Below are 21,565 nucleotides of genomic sequence, written 5' to 3' on the forward strand. Positions count from 1 at the left end.
ATGTTTGATGTCACCCATGCTGTTCTCAAGGAAATAATTGAAGACACGTCTCATGCTACTGGTTTTCAATGTGGAGATGCTAATATAGCTTATGGTTACTTGCAATCATTTGAGTTTGTGCTTGTTCTTCACTTGATGAAAGAAGTAATGGGAAGAACTGATACACTTTGTCAAGCATTACAAAAGAAATCCCAAGACATCCTTAATGCAATGGAGTTAGTTTTTACAACAAAGGTTAGTCTAACTAATTTTAGAAACAATGGATAGGATTCTTTATTTGAAAAAGTTCGTTTTTTTTTGTGAAAGGCATGAAATAGGTATGCCTGATATGAGTGCTCCATATACTTCTACTCGGTATCGGCCTTGTAAAAAAAATCTTCATGTTACATTTGAACACTATTATCGGGTAGATTTGTTTACAGAGGCATTGGACAAACAACTACATGAGCTGGATACTAGATTCAATGAGCAAGCGATAGAGTTGGTATCTCTTAGCGTGACTTTATGTTCAAAAAAGATTAATATTGATCATATTGTTCTTCTTATTCAGAAATATTATCCTAAAGATTTTACAGAGCAAGAGAGGAATCAATGTAGTGGTCAATTGGAGATTTTTAAAGTTGAAAGGATAAATAATGCCAAGCTAAGTGGGGTATCAACACTTTCTGATCTTTGAAAAGCTCTTGTGGAATGCCAGGAAAATAACATGTACAAATTGGTTGAAAGAGTGTGTCGGCTAATCTTGACACTTCCAGTTTCGACTGCAACAACTGAAAGAGGATTTTCAGCAATGAAAATATTTAAGAATCGTTTTCGCAATAAGATGTTAGATCAGTATCTAGTAAACAGTATTGTGATTTACATAGAAAAGGAAATTGATGTGAACTTTGATTCGGAGTCTATAATTGAAGAATTCAAAAATCTTAAAGGAAGACGGGCAGAACTATAATTCTTTATCCAGTTGAACCGGGTACCCACCTTCCTCTACTTTTTAATGTTTTGATGTCTTTGTTCAGTTGTTTGTTAAACAATGTTAACTTTTTAATGTTTGACCCAACCCGACCCGACCCGACCCGAATCACCGACGTCCGATCCGAACATATCACCTCGAAACAAAGCGATAGAATTTTTTTTAGGTCCGATTACTTCCGACCCCCAGGTAGAAATTTTCAAGCTTTGCCACTGCTCAAACGGAAACATAACATGAGCATCAAAATAAATTAAAAGGTGGTTCTTACATCAAAATAAAAATGATGATGTTATCTTTGCTAAGCATGTGCATTTGGGTTTTCGTTGGAATCTAAACAAAAGAAAGATTTCTGGATAGCAATATATGTACAACTGAAAATTACTTTAGCTATGTTTATTGCTATGGGAAAAGATCAAATAGGAAGTTAATTTTCGCTAGAAAGGATAGGAAGTCATAAGACTATGACATGTGGTAAATTTTAAAATAAAGAGAAAGGGTATTTTAGTCAATCAAACTCCTTCTTCCTCCTTTTTCAAAACCCAATAAATTCAAAAACCCACCATTTTCAAAACCCACCATCTTCAACTATTTCTTCACTTTCTATCTCAATAATCACTACATTATAGTGCGATTTTCATCACCAATCAATGATTCAGAACCCGATCAACGTGTTCTTCAACTTTTTTTTGAAGAAAACCCAGTTTAATTTCATAAAAAAATCTTGTTTTTCCGATGATTTTGGAGATAATCACTCGATTCGTTCGATTCGAGCGTTGATAAGTGTTTCTATCATTCAAATTTTGTCAATTGATGAAGAAATCGGCTTCGATCCATTTAAGAAATTCTTTAATTTCATTTTCATGATATGGGTTTTTGATTTAGTTATTGCGTTTTACGATCTTTGCGGGGGTCCGGGGGCGACAACCCCCGGTAGCGGGGTCCCAGGGGCGGCAGCCCCTGGCGGGGTCCAAAGGGCAGAGCCCCTGGCTGGGGTTCAGACATAATTTAAAATGGGGCCCTTAGAATAATGGGGTCTAAAACTAGGGATTTAGTAGGCTTACCCTTAAAACACTTTTAGCTCATCTATTAGTACTTGTGTACCAACTTGAAGGATTGTTGAAACCAACTTCAAGTTGTCTTGCTACCTGTCTAAGAATTATATTCAACGTGTTTGAACACTAATTTGTAATATTCAGATTGCCTTGTTGCCATAGTAAAGATTCTTTTCTTTGTAGTAATCAGCTATAAACGAACATTCAGTCAAAGATTATCGATTTTTTTTCCATAATGGTGTTGGTAAAAAAACTATTTACCAAAATAGTGTTATTTTTTTTTGAACGGCCGACAAAAAAGTTTTATTAATTGTAGCAAGAAGCTACCCGCCAAACTTACAAATTATTAACGTCACCAAAATATGAGAAACAAACTACAAACAATTACATATATTAACCAATGATTTCAAATCGGCACCATTTCTCCCAAGTTAGTTCCGTCATCTTCGATCGATTTTTGACCCATAGGTACGCCATTGTTTTTATTTCATCCAGGATCTTCGTGGTATTCGGGCTCGCTTGTTTAAAAACCACCTCATTTCGCATTTTCCAAAGACACCAAAATGTTACTAGTATAACAGCATGTAGCGCTTTCTTTTTCTTCCTCGCATTCGCCGATACACCATGTAAATCGAGTAGATCAGTGATAGCAAACGCAAATATAGGTGGGATTTTTAACCAGACCGCAATGTTCTGCCATACCGATTGGGCAAGCTGGCACGAAACGAAAATGTGCTCACACGTTTCCGCACAATCACCGCACAGAACACAAAGGTTATTTTGTACCGTAATGTTCCGATGAACCAGTGCACATTTAGTTGGAAGTCTTTCCATTTCCGCCCTCCAAGCGACTATAGCGACCTTCTTCGGGACCCAACTGTTCCACTCAAAAGTTCTCGAGGGGATGTCACGATTCGCTGCACACAACAAGTCTTTAACCGAAGCAACATTAAAAGATCCACCCGGATCATACGTCCACCTCCAACGATCCGAGCCCAGCTCCATGTACTGCCCACCAACTAAATTAATCAATTGTTGTATTTGATCATATTCACTGTTGCTAAGGTGCAGCCTATTCCAGGCCCAATGTAAAATCGGCCCAGAGTCACCAAAAGAAAGGCGATCCAAAACAAGGCAATCTTTGTTACTTTCTATACTAAATAAGTCAGGGAATTTTAAATATAAGGGCATTGGGTCAGCCCATATATCTAGCCAGAACTGCACGTTTTTCCCGTTTCCCAGTTTCGCACAAAAAGCGGTCTTAAGATCAATCCCAGCCGCTAAAAGGGGTTGCCGAATGCTGATAATATTTTTCCATGGTCCCGAAATCGAAACTTTAGCCGGTATATCATTCCAAGCTCTATTGTTGTGATGTATTGCCCAAACAACTTCCCTCCATAAACTGTTTTTTTCCGTTTTGAACCTCCACCACCACTTAGCCAACAAAGCTAAATTGGCATCTCTAATTGAGCCGAAACCCAATCCCCCATATTCGATCGGAGCTATAGTTTTATCCCAAGCAACCCAATTCATTTTTGCCTTTTCTTCCGACCCTCCCCAAAAAAACACCCTTCTTATTCTATCTAGTGCATCCAACACTTTAATCGGGGCTTTAAAAAGCGACAAAAAATACGTTGGTAAGGCATTTAGAACCGATTTTATTAAGGTAATTCTACCACCATATGAGAGTGTCTTAGCTTTCCATATAGAAAGCCGATTTTTGAAAACATCCACCACCGATTGCCAATTCCGAGCTAAATTCATATTGGCCCCAACAAGCAAGCCCAAATGAACAAAAGGGAACGTACCTTGTTTGCACCTTAGATGATTAGCCATTTGTATGACATCTTGTTCTCCCACTCCAATCCCATAAATGCTACTCTTAGCGAGATTTACCTTGAGACCCGATGCGAGGTAGAAACATCTCAATAACCGTCTCAAGTTGTTTATGTTCGACTCGGACCACTCACCCACAAACATCACATCGTCCGCGTATATCAAGTGAGATAGTGACGGGCCACCATCAGAAATATTAATGCCTCTAAACAAGCCACAGGATACAGCTTTTTTCATTATACAAGACATGGCTTCCATCACTATTACAAAGAGAAACGGCGACAGCGGATCCCCCTGTCGGAGGCCACGGGAACAGTCGAATTCCCTAGTTGGCGAGCCATTAACCAGGACGGAAGCTCTAGCAGAATGTAGGGTAGCCATGATCCATGATCTCCATTTGTTTGGAAACTGCATCTGAGCCATAATCGAATCGAGAAAGGACCAATTTACCGAATCGTAAGCTTTATTGATATCCACTTTAAAGAACATCCCAACACGCTTGTTCTTCTTTAACCAACTCAACACCTCACTAAGGATTAATGGGCCGTCCATAATATTTCTGCCAGCTAGGAAAGCCGACTGCTGTTCCGAAATCAGATTTCCTAACACCTTCTTTAGTCGGTTGACGAGCACTTTGGATATCACCTTATTAATCACACCAATCAGGCTAATCGGCCTGAAATTTGCTGGTCCAACAGGATCTTTGATTTTTGGGATCAAAGCAATAAAGGAAGATGTGCACCCCATATTAATCGACCCGTCGACGTAGAACTTATGAAACAATTTAACAAGATCAACCCGGAGACCCTCCCAACATCTTTTAATGAACTTAAAATTAAAGCCATCAGGACCGGGGGCACGATCTCCCTCACACTCCCATACGGCTGCTTTAATTTCCTCCACGGTAAATGGTTGTTCCAACATAGTAGCCTCGGATCCCGAAATAGTAGCTATACCAGGGCAGACCATATCAGGCCTAACAGTCATTGGCTCAGAAAACTGGTGTTTAAAGAACTCATACAGGGATTCTTTAATAGATAAGGGGTTTGTTATCCACTCTCCATCAATCATCAGACCATTCAGTCTATTAGAACTGATATTAGAGTTGATCACAAGATGAAAGAAACTAGAATTCTCATCACCATCAACGGCCCATTTAGATCTGGATTTTTGTCTTAAATCCAACTGCTTGATCCTGTCATGTTCGGCCACATAATTTCGACATTCCACTCTTTCGGCCAATTCCTCATCCCCTAGATCCCTTTCCTCGGCCAGATTCTCAATAAACGCCAACCTAGCCTTTTTCCCACCATAGATCCCCTCCCTTCTATCTTTCTCCATTTTCAGCCACGATTTGATGTTGTTCTTTAACCATCTTAGTTTGATTGCAAGGGCGAGATCCTCCGGCCCCGAGAACCTAAATTCCCCACATTTCCGTAGTACAAAATCAAGAAAACCGGAATATTCAAACCATGAATTAAAAAACCTGAACGGGATATGACCGAAATCCGACTGAATCGTGGATAAAACAATAGGCCTGTGATCAGAAACTTCCCTAGCCAGTGCAACAACTGTAGCATTGGGCCATCTTTCTCTAAAACCCAAACACACCAGAAAGCGATCTAGTTTACTCAATTTTTTCCCGTTGTCTGACATATAAGTAAAATTCCCACCTCCCATGTTGTACTCCACCAAACCAGCTGATAATATAAAGTGGTTGAAAGCCTCGGCATTAGAGGCAATGAAATCAGAATTCATCCTCTCACTAGCATCCCGTACATCGTTAAAGTCACCCATCATAACCCATAACCCTTGTATAGAATTTTTAAACCCCAATAATTCTGACCAGACAACCCTTCTGCTGGTAGCATCGTTAGGTGCATATACGTTTACCAAATTCATTCTACACCCCGTCTGAATCAAGAACCCCGAAACAATAATAAAATTCCTGTTATGATAAATATCGACACACCTGAAAACAGCAGGGCACCAGAGGCATGCAAGACCACCTGATCTTCCTTGCGAATCTACCACAGCGATTTTGAACTCTGCTCGACCCCAATACTGACTGAACATAAAGGACGAAGACTGTTGTAATTTCGTTTCTTGTATTGCAAGGAAATGAATCCCATAGCTGGTTTTCAAACCCCTAATCCAATCCGATTTACGGTTACCCCTAACCCCTCTCAAATTTACTGACAAACAATTCATTGGAGACCGTTTGCAGCACCTTCTTCTACAACAATCTTTTCGGTATCCGCTACAAAACCATTCAGGTTAATACCAATTAAGGATCCAACATGAATAGTAGCTTCAACTTCCTTTCTGAGAAGACTCCGGTAATCCTCCGCGGCCTGGGAATCGGAACCCCCTGGATTCATGATGACGTTATGAGTATCGGTGGCCGGGATCTGATTTGTGACATCCCCTGGTGGTGCACTGTTTATCTCCCTATTTCCAGAACATTCTCCAACTGGAGTATTTAGATCCAGAGACACCGAATCCGACCTATTTGAATCACCAAACTTCCTCTGGGGAGGACCTTGGACCGAACCCAATGAGGGTGGACTTCGTTCTGCTCTGTTTCTTTTCCCCAAATAATTAGCTGGAGTTGGGCCCTCGTTTCCATTTAAAAAATTAGAGTGTTCATGGTCCACCTCAGGCCCATATTCTTTAACCTCCTCATTATTGGGCTCTACATTAAACTCCCCACCCGGCCCACCATTATTAGGCCCAGCACTTTTGTTACTGACAGTTGGGCATGGCACAGTACCCAACTCTTCATTTAAACCACTATCCACGTGCGCCGCCTTATTCCAATCCCCATGCATAACATGATTCCCCATATCCTCATTACCCATAGTAACCTTTTGGAGTGCCGGAGCCCCTTCGCCTACCTGGGCCTGTTCATTGGCCACCGGAGACTCAGTGGCTTCCCCTGACATATCACCGGGAACCTCTATTGCCGGACTTCGTCCATCAGCCGTTTTCAAAATCACCGGAGAGACATTACGCCGGATCTCCCCCTCCTCCACGTCCTCAACATCTACCAGATCCTCATCTGATTCTGAACACGATTGTGTGTCAAAATCAGATTCACTATCCGACATAGACTCATCATAACCCAAATTCTGCATGCTAATACCGGGGACCTCCGAAACCCATGCAATCAGGCTCTTGTTATTCCACTTCATAATCACGGCTTCCTCAATTCTGGCCGTCCGATCTGTCAACACCATGACGGAGCAAACCGAATTGTCTTCATTTTGCCAAGAGAAGGAAGACGGCTGAATAACCTTACCAAATAAACTCCCGATCCTATCAAACAAGGAATTATCCCGAATAATAAACGGCACCCCGGTAATGTTAAGCTGGACAACTCTACTATACGGAATATCCTCACCCTTCCAAAGTTTATGCTCCAAGAAATTGTCTTTGAAGAAAGATGCATGTGACTCCATACGGGCCATAGCCACCGTCTTATCTTTAAAAGTAAGCAAGAAGGTCATTCCACCAACGTATGACAAACCCACCTCAGAAAGACCATTTTCTTCCATTATCATCTTTACTTTACTAATAGACATGATCTCTTTAGTACATCCAATGACTGACCGGCCAACACAATGAATAGGATATAAGGATCCTTTCCCTTCCACAGTAATGACTTTAGTACCCTGCCCATGCACATCTGCGTTTCCTTTTAGCAAATCAGCAAAAGACCTTCCCTCTTGAACAAAAGAAGGACCAGATGGACCCGATTCAGGTGGTTGTTTCTCCGCATAAAACTGTGCGTTGTTATTAGCTCCTTCCGAGTGGTTGATATTTCCTTGATTAGTGGCTTTAGGTTTCCACACGTTCCGGCCCAGAAGGTTCGGAGCATAGCTAAATCGATTATGATCCCTATCATATTTTGCTAGTGAAACCACAACTTTCATGCCAAACATTCTTACCGAGTTTAGTGTTGCTAAAAATCCTTTTATATCCTCAACCCCCTTAAATCTGATAAATCCAAAGCACCGGCCTTTTGTATCACGTTTACGAGCCACATACGCATCTGATATGAAGCCGAATGGCTGAAAAGATCTCCATAAAACACTCTTTGTAACCCGGTCTGAGATGTTCTGAACTAGGAAAGTCCATTCTACCCCATTTCCTTTGCTTTTCCGATTTTTCCGGTACTGCACATCTGCCCACGGACCACCATTGTCATCCTCTCCCCCTCCCCATTCATCCCGGGAAGCCATTAGGGAACCACGAGAACCAAAGTAGCGAATGAATGACACAAGAACCCAGATAGAGAGCACGGTTAGATCTAGATGGCCACCGTGGACCGATCGATTAAACCCCACCCGCTATTCAGATTCAGGCGAGCATCGTCGAGCCGACTTTACGAATTCCGGGCGGCAGGGAGAACACGAGAGCCCAAAATAGTGTTATTGAAGAAGTCTTTTTACTAAAATGATGTTTTTAAAGATTTTTTTCTCATTCCAAACCTCATTGGACAAATGTATTCATTAAATAACTAATGATTTAATCATTGTATTGTATCTCTTACCTAACTTATTTTATTTAAGAATCTTAAATAACCTATTTTTTATAAAACCTACTTTGAGAAAAAAAAACCTACCTGTGTTTTAATTTAAAGCCTCAAAGTACTATATAAAAAAACTGAGAAGTTCATTCAGAATTTTATACGATCACTGTTATAATTTTTTTTACTTATTTTTTAATATAAATCACGCAATATTGTATATTTTTTTTTTCTTGAAAATAACTAACTAGTTTAAGATATTTTTAGTACTTTAAAAATAGACCTTATAAATATTTGATATCTTATTATATTAACTTAATATATTAAAGAAGCATATAAAATATTGATGGTTCAGAGTTTTTTAGTCACGTATTCCGTTGATTACTTTTCTTTAAATCAAGTTTCCAGTTCTCGTGATTTTTATTTCTTCCATTAGTAAAACAAGGAAAATAAAATTAATTATAGTTTAACAGGTAGATAAAAAGGCTTTATTTATTTATTTTTACAAAAAAACATATTTTTCTGGAGTTAATTACACTGGATAAAACTTAAAACAAAAACATATTTTCTGGAGTTAATTACAACCGATAAAACTTAGAGTAAATTACCATTTTAGTTCCTGAGATATTTGTCTAAATTGTCATTTTAGTCCAAATAGTTTTTTTTTCTCCTTTGGGTACCTGACTTTTCTTTTTTCTTGCGATTTTGATCACATTGTCTAACTTAGTCCAAAGACCAGGTTATAATCAGGGGTATTTTTTGCATTAAATTATCATGAGGTTTATAAATTATGTTGTAAACTACCCATGATTATCACTACACAACAGTTATGCCAAAAATACCCCTGCTTATAACCAGCTTTTTAGACTGAGTTAGGCAATGTGATCAAAATGGTAAGAAAATGGAAAAGTTAGGGACCCAGAGGAGAAAAAAAAACTATTTGGACTATAATGACAATTTGGTCCAAACCTCAGGGACTAAAATAGTAATTTACTCTAAAACTTAAAAGTCTAAATCGCGTTTTGAGTAGAACTAGTTTAAATACGCGTGTGTTACACGGATTACTCAAAGTAAATTATATTTTCTTTCATTTACAAATCCCATTCAAGATATTGCAATGTTTCAAAATTTATTTAACTTGCTATCTTGAAATCTTGAACAAACTACACTTTTTATTATACTGGAAAAGGAATTACAAAACCAAGACTCTATCACTGTATATACTTAGAAAATTACTTGCCAGCATATACGAATCCTACAGTAATTATAATTCTAACTAACTAGTAGGTGATAAACTAAATAATTAAAACATAGACCAAATGACTAATTAACTCACCTTCGAAAATAAGACTTCCTCCAAACCACCCCTTGAAGTCACCGTACCACCCTTTTCTCTGTCTAACATTGCATTGGCTTCAACATTAGTAACAAAACTTGAGAATCTATAGTTAAATACAGACATGGCTCTTGGGCCGGCCAAACTGGGCAGGCACACAAGGCCCGAAATTCTTAGGGGCCCGTAATAGTTATAAGTCTATTATGTTATGTGTTTATAATAGGCCCAAGTGCTGAACATTAAGGCCTAATAGTCAAGAAAAAGGCCCAAATTCCAATTGAGTGTTTACCCTATATGCATAATTATGGGGCATGTGTGCTCAAAAAAAAAAAAAAAAAAAAAAAAACCCGAACTTCCAAAAACCAATTGTGCGTTCACTGTGCTATCAAAAGAAAGAAGACTACGTTTTAGTTTTTTCATCATCATCCGATCATCTAGCAAACGATTTCATCCTTGAGTTATGTAATTTTCAATTGTAAAATCGATTAATAAAAATGTAACTTTTTTATTTTTAGATTTATATAATCAGTCAATTACATGAAACCTTTAATATTTGTTGGTTGGATTTATTGATTTAGAACTAGATGAAACTATGATTCTTTGATGTTTGAAATTGAATGATTGAATCTTTGAGACTTTGATGTATAATTGTTTAGTGTTTAGGTTTAGAGTTAGATAAAACTTAATAGTTTTCAACTTTGATTTTTTTTTTTTTTTTTTTTTTTGGCCTAGAAATTATGCCACCCATTCCTAAATACAAATAACTATCTGGTAGTCAAAAACGTAAAAAGAAGAAGCTAGAGGAAGAAAAAGTAAAGGCCGACAAAGGGCGTATACTCAAATTTTTCTCAAAACTACCTCAAAGTTCTAGTTCTAATGTTGATGAAGATAATGTAGATGTTAATGTGGGTGAAGATAATGTGGGTGTTAATGTGGATGAAGCTAATTTGGGTGAAGATGTTACGGGTGAAGATGATGTTAATGTTAATGTAGATGAAGCTAATGTGGGTGAACATGATGCTAATGTTAATCCTAGTGTTGATATTTTTGACCCTAGAAATTGGGATAAGCTTAATCTTAACTTGATTAATGAATTGGTTATGAAAAATCCAAAAAGAGATTTGACTATTGATAAGGGTCCCGTGGATAATGTTGGAAGACGATTTTCTAAATTCATGTATAATAGAATTCTATCAAATAGAGAGACGTGTGATAGAGAATGGCTAGTGTATTCGAAAGAGCTTGATAAAGAATTTTGTTTTTGTTGTAAACTTTTTAGAAAAGGGTATAAGAAAGACGGGTTGGATAATGAAGGCTATTCGGATTGGAAGCATGCTTCTCAAGGTCTTAAAGACCATGAAGTTAGCTTTGAACATCTCAAGCATATGCATCAATGGTTTGAATGCGTCAAAGGTTGGATTGCAATGAAACAATTGACAAAGAAGCATATGAGCATTTCAAAAAAGAAAAAGATTATTGGAAAGAAGTGATTTTTAAGATTATTGTTCTTGTGAAATTTCTTGCTAAACATGGCTTAGCTTTTCGTGGGTCAAATGAGAAGTTGTACAAAAAAAGCAACGGAAACTTTTTAGGATTGGTTAAGATGTTGGAAGAGTTTGATCCGATTATGAAAGAACACTGCGACATATTTTGAATGATGAACTCCATATACATTATCTTGGGCACAATATCCAAAACGAGTTGATACAATTATTAGCTGACCAAGTTAAAATAGAAATCATCAAAAGGATAAAACAAGCAAAGGATTACTCCATCATACTCGATTGCACACCTGATATAAGTCACCAAGAGCAAATGTCCATAATTGTGAGGTATGTGAATTTTAACTCTAATTCTGTGACAGTTGAGGAATCGTTTTTAGGTTTTTTGGTTGTTGATGATACCATAGGTAAGGGACTTTTTATGTTACATCTAAGGAATTAGAGTCTCTAGGTCTTGATATTGTGGTTGTCATAGTCTTAATCTTATGTTGTTTGACATGGCAAACACGATTACTAAATCTAGGGTATTTTTTGGAACAATACAACGTATATATACTATCTTTGCCAATTCTATTAATAGGTGGCAAATTTTGAATGACAATGTTAAAGGATTGACTCTTAAATCATTATCTGTCACTCGTTGGGAAAGCCGTGTAAATAGCATTAAGACTATTAGAACTCAACTTGTAGAAGTAAGAAAATCTTTGAAAGAAGTTAGTGACTCGGATAAAGATCCTAAAATTCAAATCGAAACTAGATCACTTGAAAAGCATGAGGTTGGTGACTATGAATTTTTGGTACAAATCGTCATTTGGTATGAAATATTATCAAATGTGAATGTGGTGAGCAAAAAGTTGCAATCAAAGGATGTGGTTCTTGATGTTGCTATTGATGAAGTGGACAAATTGATTAAATACTTCAAAAATTATAGAGAAGTGGGGTTTTCTAAGGCGATTGACGAAGCTACAGAAATTGCCAATGAATTAGGTATTAATGCGGAATTCCCTGAAAAACAAACAGTTTGATGAGAATTCAAGTGTAGAAGAAGTTATATTTTCACTCGATGATGATTTTAAAGTCAACTACTTTCTATGTATTGTTGATCAAGCTATAAGTTCTCTTGAAACAAGATTTGATCAATACCAAAAATTCAAAAAATATTTGTGTTTTTGTTTCCTAAAAAATTGAAGACACTTGATGAACAAGATCTTAAGGCTCGTTGTTATCATCTTTAAGATGCATTAAAATATAAAGAAAATCCGACGTTGATGCTAAAGAACTTTATTTGGAGTTGAAGTTGATTAGGACCTTCTTACCGAGTCACATTGTTTGCCCTATTAATGCTTTAAACGATATCATGCGGCTTGGTCATTGTCCTAATGCTATAAATGCATATCATGTGCTTTTGACACTTCCGGTAACGGTGGCATCGGCAGAGAGAAGCTTTTCTAAATTGAAGTTGTTGAAGTTTTATTTGCGATCGTCAATGTCCCAAGAAAGACTTAATGGATCAGCGATGATGATATCTCTTAAAAACGAAATATTAGAAGGTATGGAATATAAAGACTTGATCGAGAGCTTTGCTTCCAAAAATGCTAGGAGAGCCTCACGATTTGCTTAAGTAAGTTAGTTCGATCATTTAGCTACACTAGTATTGTTTTGTTTATTTTATAACAATTAATCAATTATCGTTGCATCGTGGTTTTTGGATATATAAAAGGGTTATTAGATTTTAATAATTCTAAGTTTTACCTGTTGGCCTATAATAATCCCAACTTTAAAAATTCCCTTCAGCGATCCCAACTTATAAGAATTTGGCCCCCGTTTATCCTTTTATAACATATAAGAATTTGGCATTCTCAGTAGATTCAAGTGCACCTGCAGCCTCCTTAATTGAATTAAGTGCACCTGCAGTTTGAAAAAGATCGATGGGGGCCAAATTCTTAGAAGTTATGATCGTTGGAGGAAATTTTTAAAGTTGAGATTATTATCCGCTAACAGGTGAAACTTAGGATTATTAAAATTATTAAAGTCCAATAACCCTATATAAAATGATAAATTTATATTATTGGAAGGGGCCCAACTTTTTTGTCTCGCACGAGGCCCAAAAGTTTTTTATTATTCTCGGGGACGGTTCTGGTTAAATACTTTTGCGGTTGTACATGTCATCTTCTTTATAACATTTGCTACTTTCACCTTCCATGAACCTGCTGCCAAAGTAAATTTCCAAAAAGCCCATTGTTAATTAAGGGGCCGTTTGGCAACTACTGAATGGTTAAGTGTTGAACTTGTAAGAGGTCTGAACCATTAAGACATGTATCAAGTAAATCACAATACGAACATATAAAAATTTACCTTGACTTTTAGGCATAAACATCAGATCCCTGCATTATGTGTTCTATATTGTCTGCACATATGTAACCTGCAGGAACAAATATATAATCACATAAAGCACGAACTCAATTTAGTTACTCAATGGCATAACATGGTTGTTTATTCAGTCAAGTACCAAACAATTACTTATTATATAAGCACAAACAATTGTTTATTTGACCTCATTGTACACTATTGACGAGGTATGGTACTGGACCCGACCCGAGCGGTCGGACTTTCCTGCTATTTATCACTTTTATGTTAAATATTATTATTATTATTACGTACTAACCTGCGAAGCCCAGCGCATTGTAGTTTACATACTACACTAGGCCGTGGGCTTGTAGAGACAACCCCTAACTGGGCCTGGCCCATTGAGGTTAGGGTTTCCCATATCTCCTATATAAGGAGGTCTCCACCTCCTTATTAGGGCATGCAATATGGGGCAAATACTTTTTGTAGCTGGAAATAGGGGATTCTTCCTATACCGGCCGTCTCTACATTGCCCACGTGTTTCTCTCCTTGTTTGCAGGTCTAGGATGAATAGGAATAGACGAGGTGTAGCCGTTCATCATCGTAGAAGTTCCGACCCGCTCAGGTTCATGCTTCTTCATTGGCGCCATCCGTGGGACCGGTAACAATCTCATCTCGTTTTTCCACTCGATATTCAGACTTGTGCTTTGCATACAAGGTATTCTTGATCTTAAACTTTGGATCAGTGTCGATGGAACTCAAAAAGTTACCTTTGGGTAAGCACGACCTGTAGATCCAAAACTCCACATATGCTATACGAAGTCTTTTCATTAAAACCACTCAGAATTTATCACAAATCTTGAGCAAAAATTTTTACATAATCCCAAAATCTTTTGAAGTTTGGGATTGGATATTACATGGGGGGCCCAAACATAAATTTTATTAGATTTATTGTCTTATAAACTTCATACTAACTTCATTGTTTTGGTTAGTATATTATTTTCCATGATGATACGCATGTTTTCGTCGTAGTCATGCAATTAACTCCAAGCGGGCAGACGTCTTTTATCTACCTGCGCCACTTCGGAGTACAGCTTAATCATCCCGCCGTTTATGGCGGATACTTTTATTTATCACGCCGTGTTTGGCAAACACATTTATTCAACCCGTTAGCTTTGACGGGAGCCTTTTGTCCATATACACAGTCTTCAGCGGAAGTCTTAATTCTACCCGCCAATCCAGCGGGTGTCTTTGTTCACTCACGCGGCGGGCAATGTCGTTGCTCACGCCATCCCCGACGAACACCATTCCCAATCGCCATGTTAGGCCGACGAATCTTTTTACCCAATCGCCACCTAGGCCATTGAACTTCCTTAGGTGGGCAAATTTAGCCATGCCACCACTGTTACTTGCATATTGTTTGCTAGAGCCGCCATCCGCCCATATCGGATACCCGCCGTCAATGGCAGACAACTCGTTCACGCCGTTGCGCACATTGGCCACCCGCCGTCATCAGCGGATATCTCTTCCATGTCGTCGCGCACATCAAATGCTCGCCGTCAAGGGCAGACACCCGTTCGCGCCGTCGCGCATATCGGAACCATCCGTGGGACAGACACGAACCACATCTTGTTATTCTTCTTTATCCAAATTTCTAGGGGATACAAAGCTCAACTGCAAGCGGGTACTGATCGGTTGCTGTGTAGGGTAAATATTTACTTTCTTTCTGTGATACAAGTTTGTCAAAAGGGGGCATGACAAAGACATGTGAAACAAATTTATTGACAAGGGTTTTTACAAAGCAAAACAAATTGCAAGATTCTCTTACGTCATTGAAACCCTAGATGCTCATCTAATTAATTATATAGTTAACTATATAGAGCTCATGGGGTGATTAGCAACTAAGAAGAAAGGAAACTTGTTTTAGCCTTAAAATTTTAAATTGCTAATAGCTGTCATGCATCCTTTGTCAAAAGGTTTACAATCGTAAACAACCTGCTAGGCATGTGCTTGCTTCTTTTAAACATACAAGTCATATACTTCTTGTTTTCCTGATAAGATAGATAGACCATTTTAATAACCGTAAGGGGCCACGACTCACAGGCGCATGGTTAAGGAAGCCTCGTGCTCGTCAGACATACTCCGCCGCCGCGGATAAATTCGGTCGCACGAATATACCAGTCGTCGGACACACTCCGCCGCGCGAGTACTCCGCCTACCTAACATACTTCGTCATCGCGGGTAAACTCAGTCGCGCGAGTACACCGGCTGCCGGACACACTCCGTCGTGCGCGCGAATACACATCGCTTGCCGGACATTCTCTAGACACAACCTGTGGCCACGCGGGTGCGCCCTCGCTTGTTGGGCACACTTCGCCGCCGTGCAAGTATGCTCCGCCGCCACCCGGGTACACGCCGCTTACTGGACACTCTCTGTCGCCGTGCGAGTACACCTCGCCTGTCAGACACGCTCGTCCGTGGGACCGACAACAATCACATCTCGCTTTTTTCACTTCAATCTATAGATCTGGGTTTTTTGAGATCTACAGACGATTCGTTAGATCAAGAACGATCAGTTCTATGCCTTCTGAAGTTCTGATTTGTGTAGGTGGGGTACAAGAATTCCTCATTCACTTGAAAAGGTCACGTACAGGTTGTAAAGCACGGAATTATACCATATGTGAAGCCATGATTTGAACACTAACTCTTATTATTAATTTATGAACTTCAAGAATCTCACATGGGCCTTGAACCAACTCACGTTGACTACTGCTTTCGAGTTGATTAATTAAAGCTAACATGCCTTAATATGGGTGTCCAACACTAGCTGGCATATAGGCTTACCTTGTGCCATAAGCCGCCTAATAAACACCCAACTTTCATCAAAGTTTAAACTTGGACAATACTTACACCCATAATTGTTTGTAGTCACGGTTCATGATAAACCTAGAAACGTGAGTTTTTTCTTCGTCAAATTTGTAAAACTGCTTATCATTATTCTCGATGATTTAGTTTATCTTATTTAAACGGAGAATGGGCATTACGCTTCCGCGGGAACCAGCATATGTCGGATTTGCTCGAGTCGCGTACGGAAAATTCCCGAGCATGACCTCACTACAAGAAATAACCACTTTTAGCGGCGACACCATTAGCGGCGACAGGCCAAATGTCGCCGCTATTGGTCGATCCGTGTCCCGGAGTCTGAAACCAAACCCCAGCCGTTGATCCTTATCCTGATCTAACGGTTGGGGATTTAAAGGGCATTAGCGGCGACAAGACAATAGGCATTAGCGGCGACAGCTGTCTCCGCTAAAAGTCAATCCGTGTGAAGCTTGAAAAGAGCTGATCTCTGCCCTTGATGAGAGTATGATCCAACGGTTTGGGCTCCTTCCTGCTTTCTCTTCCTTCAACAAACACACTCACCCACAAACACAATCACCAAACTCCATCATCTTCACAACAACAACCTGCTACCACCACCACCGGATCTCCACCACCGTGAAGCTACCACTGCCACCCTGAAGCTCCACCCACCACCGTTGGACCGCCATCATCAAGCTCCACCACCACCAGTGGACCAACTGCACCACCACCACCATCAAGCTCCGTCAACCACCGTTGAACCACCATCATCAAGCTCCACCACCACCATTATCAAGCTCCAACACCACCATTATCAAGCTGCACCACCACCACCGTGAATCTATCTCAGGCGCCGTTGAACCACCGTTGAACCGCCATCATCAAGCTCAAGTTCCGGCCAGTTTCGTTTTATTATTTAGAAAATGTATAGTTCCGACAACTTCCGGCCAGTTTAATTTTTTCGTTTTATTGTTTAGAAAATGTATAGTTCCGACAACTTTTTGATAGTACCGTTGAATCCATTTTTTGTGATGAGAATTTGAATGAAAAGTTATAGAAAATGTATAGTTCCGACAACTTTTTGATAGTACCGTTGAATCCATTTTTTGTGATGAGAATTTGAATGAAAAGTTATGTAATCTTTAAATTTATTAGTTCCGACAAGTTTTTGATAAACGATTTGTTATGTAATCTCCGGCAATCTATCTCAGGCGATCTTTCCTGTGAATTCTCCGGCAAGAGCATTAGCGGCGACGGTATCAATAGCGGCGACAACCAGGCCAATAGCGACCCATCAATACCGGCGATCCTTTAGCGGCGACATGTCGCCGCTAAAAGGTAACCGCGACGACAAATATGGGCAATAGCGGCGACAGCTGTCGCCGCTAAAGGTGGCAGTTTCTTGTAGTGCCTCTCTTTCCGACATCTTGGGCGGGCAACCTTCTTGGTCGCGCCGTCTCCGGCAGACAATAGCTTTGATCACGCCATCTCAGGTGGATGGTTATCTTGGTCACGCCACCCCCGGCAGCGGATAAAGTCACTCCACCCATCTCCGGCGGATTATCATCATATTCCCGCTACCTATTACCCGACTCCTCCAACTCCGGCGGGTTACAATTACGTCCGCCCGCGGCCTATCTCCGACGGACTACCATACTATTCCGTCATCCATAGCGGACCACCGTCACAAAGTTTGCCCTCTGATGTGCGTTAGGTGTAATATTATTTTGATGAGTATTTAAGCCCTTTTTACACTTTTAGCCAAGTTTTAAATTTATAAAACACGATATTCACTAACACTAAACACACATATGGGCAAGTGCACCCATCGTGGACGTAGTATAGTGTTGGTAAGATACCGAGGTCGTCCAAGGACACAAGAGCTTTTAGTACCGGTTTATCCTCAACGTCTAATCAAATCAAAAAGGTTAGAAAAATATTTTAAACTAAGAAAAATAAAAACTAACTAAATGCTGAAAATAAAAACAAAATAAAAACAGATAGACAAGATGAATCACTTGGATCCGACACGTGTATTAGTATAACCTTTGATTATTTTCGCACTTTTGCACTTGTTTAAGAGATTATCTTAGTTATTGTAGTAGGCCCCTCTTTTGAAGGCGACGTTACCCTCAACCCAGTAGTTTGAGTCAGCAAGGATACAATCCTAAAGGGTCGGATTATTGAAAGATAATGAATTAAGTTATTAATGCAAATTATGGTAGGCCCCGCTTCTCGCGGTGACGTTACCCTCGGCTAAGTAGTCTGAGTCAGCAGGGATACAGTCCTAAATAGCCGGGTTATAGTATTAATAGTAGTTAACTTATGAGGGGGTCAAAGAGTTTGGGTCCCCGCCATCCAATACCTATGGGCATTGAAGGAGATCCTACTAAATTTGACCCAGGTCCCAAGCAGGACCTCTAAACGCTGAACAAGGGCAAGACCTTTACCAAACCGTTCCCTTAACCCCCGACCAGGTAGCCAACATACCTCCATATAGACCGTGGAGATATGAATGGTGAAAATCTTTTATTTTATATAGACAGTAAAATAACGCCAAGACACCACGGACAAACGATAAGGAAAGATCACCTTCAACATAAGTAACTAGTTATTAAAGTCATTAATACAAAACCAAATAAAAAGTGCAAAAGATTAAAAATAAAAAGTATTATACTAAACACTTGTCTTCACCAAGTGATGTAAGAGACTTAGGCAAACATGGCCTTGATTGTCAAGAACTCTTACGATCAATCTTGGATCCCGAGACGACTCACACACTCTACGATGGACAATGGATGATGGTGGTGGATGATGGTGTTATGGTGGTGGTGGGTGGTGGATGAGGTGTGAGAGAGGTGGTGTGCCAAGGGATGAGAGAGAATGAAGCCAAGCTCCTCTATTTATAGGCTGAACAGAAGGCTGGACACGGCCCCGTGTCCGCTGGACACGGCCCCGTGCCCGCCTGACACTCTCTCTCCTCATTAATTGTAATTGCGAATTACAATTAATGCGCCTGCTGTACTTTCACCACGCCCCCGTGCTCGCTGGACACGGCCCCGTGGTGGGCAATGGAAGCTTCTACTGGTTTGTCTTTTCTACTGCTTCCTGGGCACGCCCCCGTGTTCGCTGGACACGGGGCGTGTTCAGACTCTGTTTCTTCCTTTTTGCTTTGGGAGGTGCCGTTGAAGGTCCGGGCAGTCTACTTTTGTTCCTTTTCTTGTATTTATGGTAGAATTAGTGGTCTTTTTGCTTCTTTTGTGATTTTGAGCTCATTTCATCCTGAAAATACAAAAGGAAGACAAAAACACTCTTTTTCCAACATTAGTACTTAAAAAGGGTTAGTTTTATGCCTTAATTGATGTGTTTTATATGTTGCATTTTACACACATCAAATACCCCCACACTTGAACTTTTGCTTGTCCTCAAGCAAAACTCTTTAAATGTGGCTTACACTCCCAAATGGAATAGGTAGAAGAGAAGTTTTTTTTAGCTTGTCCTAGAGTGTCGGGAATCCAAGGTTTTTTTATAGGCTTTATTTTTATTTATTTACAATCCTATTCGTTATGATTTATTTTGAACTTTTCATAAGATAAATTACTTATTTGGGCATAGCATGCCTTATTAAAATTCCATTTATATACAAGTTCACATACCTCACGGGAGATCACTCAACACTCGGCCGAAGGTGTATATTTTAGTGAATCACTCGAGAGCGGCACGGAACTTACGTCTTTCCATAGGCTTGCCAAGCAATCAATCCTCCTCCTTTTTAACTTTTTACCTTTGTAAATATCAAGAGGACTTTTTTTTTTTTTGGGTGAAGGCTTGGGTTTAAAGGTGGATGGTTGGTTAGTGGTTAGTAAAAAGGGCGAAAATCGTAGCAAGTGTCGGTTTTCATAAAATACCTTGTTTTTAGTGACCTATTATTTTTGAAGTATTTCTCCAAACAAGCTTTTATAGCTTTTGTTTGTTTTTGACTTCATCATCATTTATTATTATTATTATTATTATTTTTTTTTTGATAGTCACATAAAAAGGTGAGTTTACGAAAAAACGAACTTGTTACTAAAAAAAATAAATAAAAAGGTTTTTGGTGGGTAGAAAGGGTTTTTGGGGTAATGAAATGAAAGGTTTAGGCTCAAAGGGGTTTTCTAGGGGGATTTTAGGTAGGTAAAAAAAAAATTGAAAAATAATGGTTTTGAAAAAAATAGTTAGTCCTAATGCCTCCATCATTTACTTACTTGGGTTTAAGTTGGTAAGGATCGGGAATGTATCGTCGTGGCAAGTTCTAGATTTGTAAGGACCGAGCGGCTATTCACACAAGAAACGAAAAATGAGCATTTAATCTAAATATGTGTATTTTTATGCTCAATAAAGGCTCAAAACTCACTTTTGTGGGAATGGGTTTTTAATGTGACCAAGCATATATAATCGAATTTTAAACTAGGCTTGTTATGCCGTTTCATAATTTTCTTATGTTGGTTCCTTTTTTATCACGACGCTATCGGTTGTAAACTTGTAAAAATATAACCTTTTTTAGAACTTGTTCTTCCCAACTTAAACTAAGACAAGTAAATAAAAAAATGAAAAAGTTTTTGAAAAAATTTGGGGTGTTTAGCGGTTCCAATAGAGTTTTGTGTAAGGCTTGTGTTTAGGATTTTGCAAAATTTCAAGGTTTTAGCATCCCCCTCACACTTAAATTACACATTGTCCTCAATGTGTCCAAAAATAATATTTTTGGTTGATTAGAATGCATAAAAGTATGTTAAAAAGCAAAGATTTTTGTTACTGGCATCCTGGACACGGCCCCGTGTTCACCGGGCACGGCCCCGTGGTCAAGTGCCAGTAACAAAAATTACAGAATTGAAACAGAAGCCTGGACACGGGGGCGTGTCCGCTGAACACGGCCCGTGTCCAGTTACCTGAACTGGGTGATTTTTCTGCAGGGGCTCAGCACGGGGCCGTGTTGGTTGGGCACGACCCGTGTTGAGCCTTCTGTAATGGAGATTTTTGTCGGGTTGCTCTGTTCTTCGTGCATGGTTCCATTTTTTTCTCGTTCCCTTTTTCATCCATTACCACCATGAGTGTGTTTTATTCTGCAAAAATTAAAAGATTAAACTAAACTAA

At 39.3% G+C, this 21,565-nt stretch overlaps 2 protein-coding genes across 2 annotated transcripts; both read left to right on the forward strand.

Annotated features, from left to right (window-relative positions):
* LOC110887765 lies at positions 1-949 on the forward strand. Its single transcript, XM_022135337.1, has 3 exons — positions 1-234; positions 551-652; positions 698-949. The coding sequence occupies exons 1-3, from the start codon at positions 1-3 to the stop codon at positions 947-949; spliced, it is 588 nt and encodes a 195-aa protein (XP_021991029.1).
* Positions 950-9,849: 8,900 nt separating this feature from the next.
* On the forward strand, positions 9,850-12,252 carry LOC110887767 (zinc finger MYM-type protein 5-like). The gene is made up of 3 exons (XM_022135338.1): positions 9,850-9,908; positions 10,501-11,211; positions 11,808-12,252. The coding sequence occupies exons 1-3, from the start codon at positions 9,850-9,852 to the stop codon at positions 12,250-12,252; spliced, it is 1,215 nt and encodes a 404-aa protein (XP_021991030.1).
* The last annotated feature ends 9,313 nt before the right edge of the window (positions 12,253-21,565 follow it).

This window comes from Helianthus annuus, chromosome 11, assembly GCF_002127325.2.
Source record: "Helianthus annuus cultivar XRQ/B chromosome 11, HanXRQr2.0-SUNRISE, whole genome shotgun sequence".
In the NCBI taxonomy this organism is placed as follows: Eukaryota; Viridiplantae; Streptophyta; class Magnoliopsida; order Asterales; family Asteraceae; genus Helianthus; species Helianthus annuus.

What these genes read in the sequence shown, in the direction of transcription:
- LOC110887767 (XM_022135338.1), top strand. Translation starts at nt 9,850, where the DNA reads ATGGCTCTTGGGCCGGCCAAACTGGGCAGGCACACAAGGCCCGAAATT. An exon ending in CCCGAAATTCTTAGGGGCCC is followed by an intron (nt 9,909 to 10,500) that starts GTAATAGTTATA and finishes ACTATCTGGTAG; the next exon opens with TCAAAAACGTAAAAAGAAGA. An exon ending in AAAAAGATTATTGGAAAGAA is followed by an intron (nt 11,212 to 11,807) that starts GTGATTTTTAAG and finishes TTCTATTAATAG; the next exon opens with GTGGCAAATTTTGAATGACA.
- LOC110887765 (XM_022135337.1), top strand. Translation starts at nt 1, where the DNA reads ATGTTTGATGTCACCCATGCTGTTCTCAAGGAAATAATTGAAGACACG. An exon ending in AGTTAGTTTTTACAACAAAG is followed by an intron (nt 235 to 550) that starts GTTAGTCTAACT and finishes CTTCTTATTCAG; the next exon opens with AAATATTATCCTAAAGATTT. An exon ending in ATAATGCCAAGCTAAGTGGG is followed by an intron (nt 653 to 697) that starts GTATCAACACTT and finishes GTGGAATGCCAG; the next exon opens with GAAAATAACATGTACAAATT.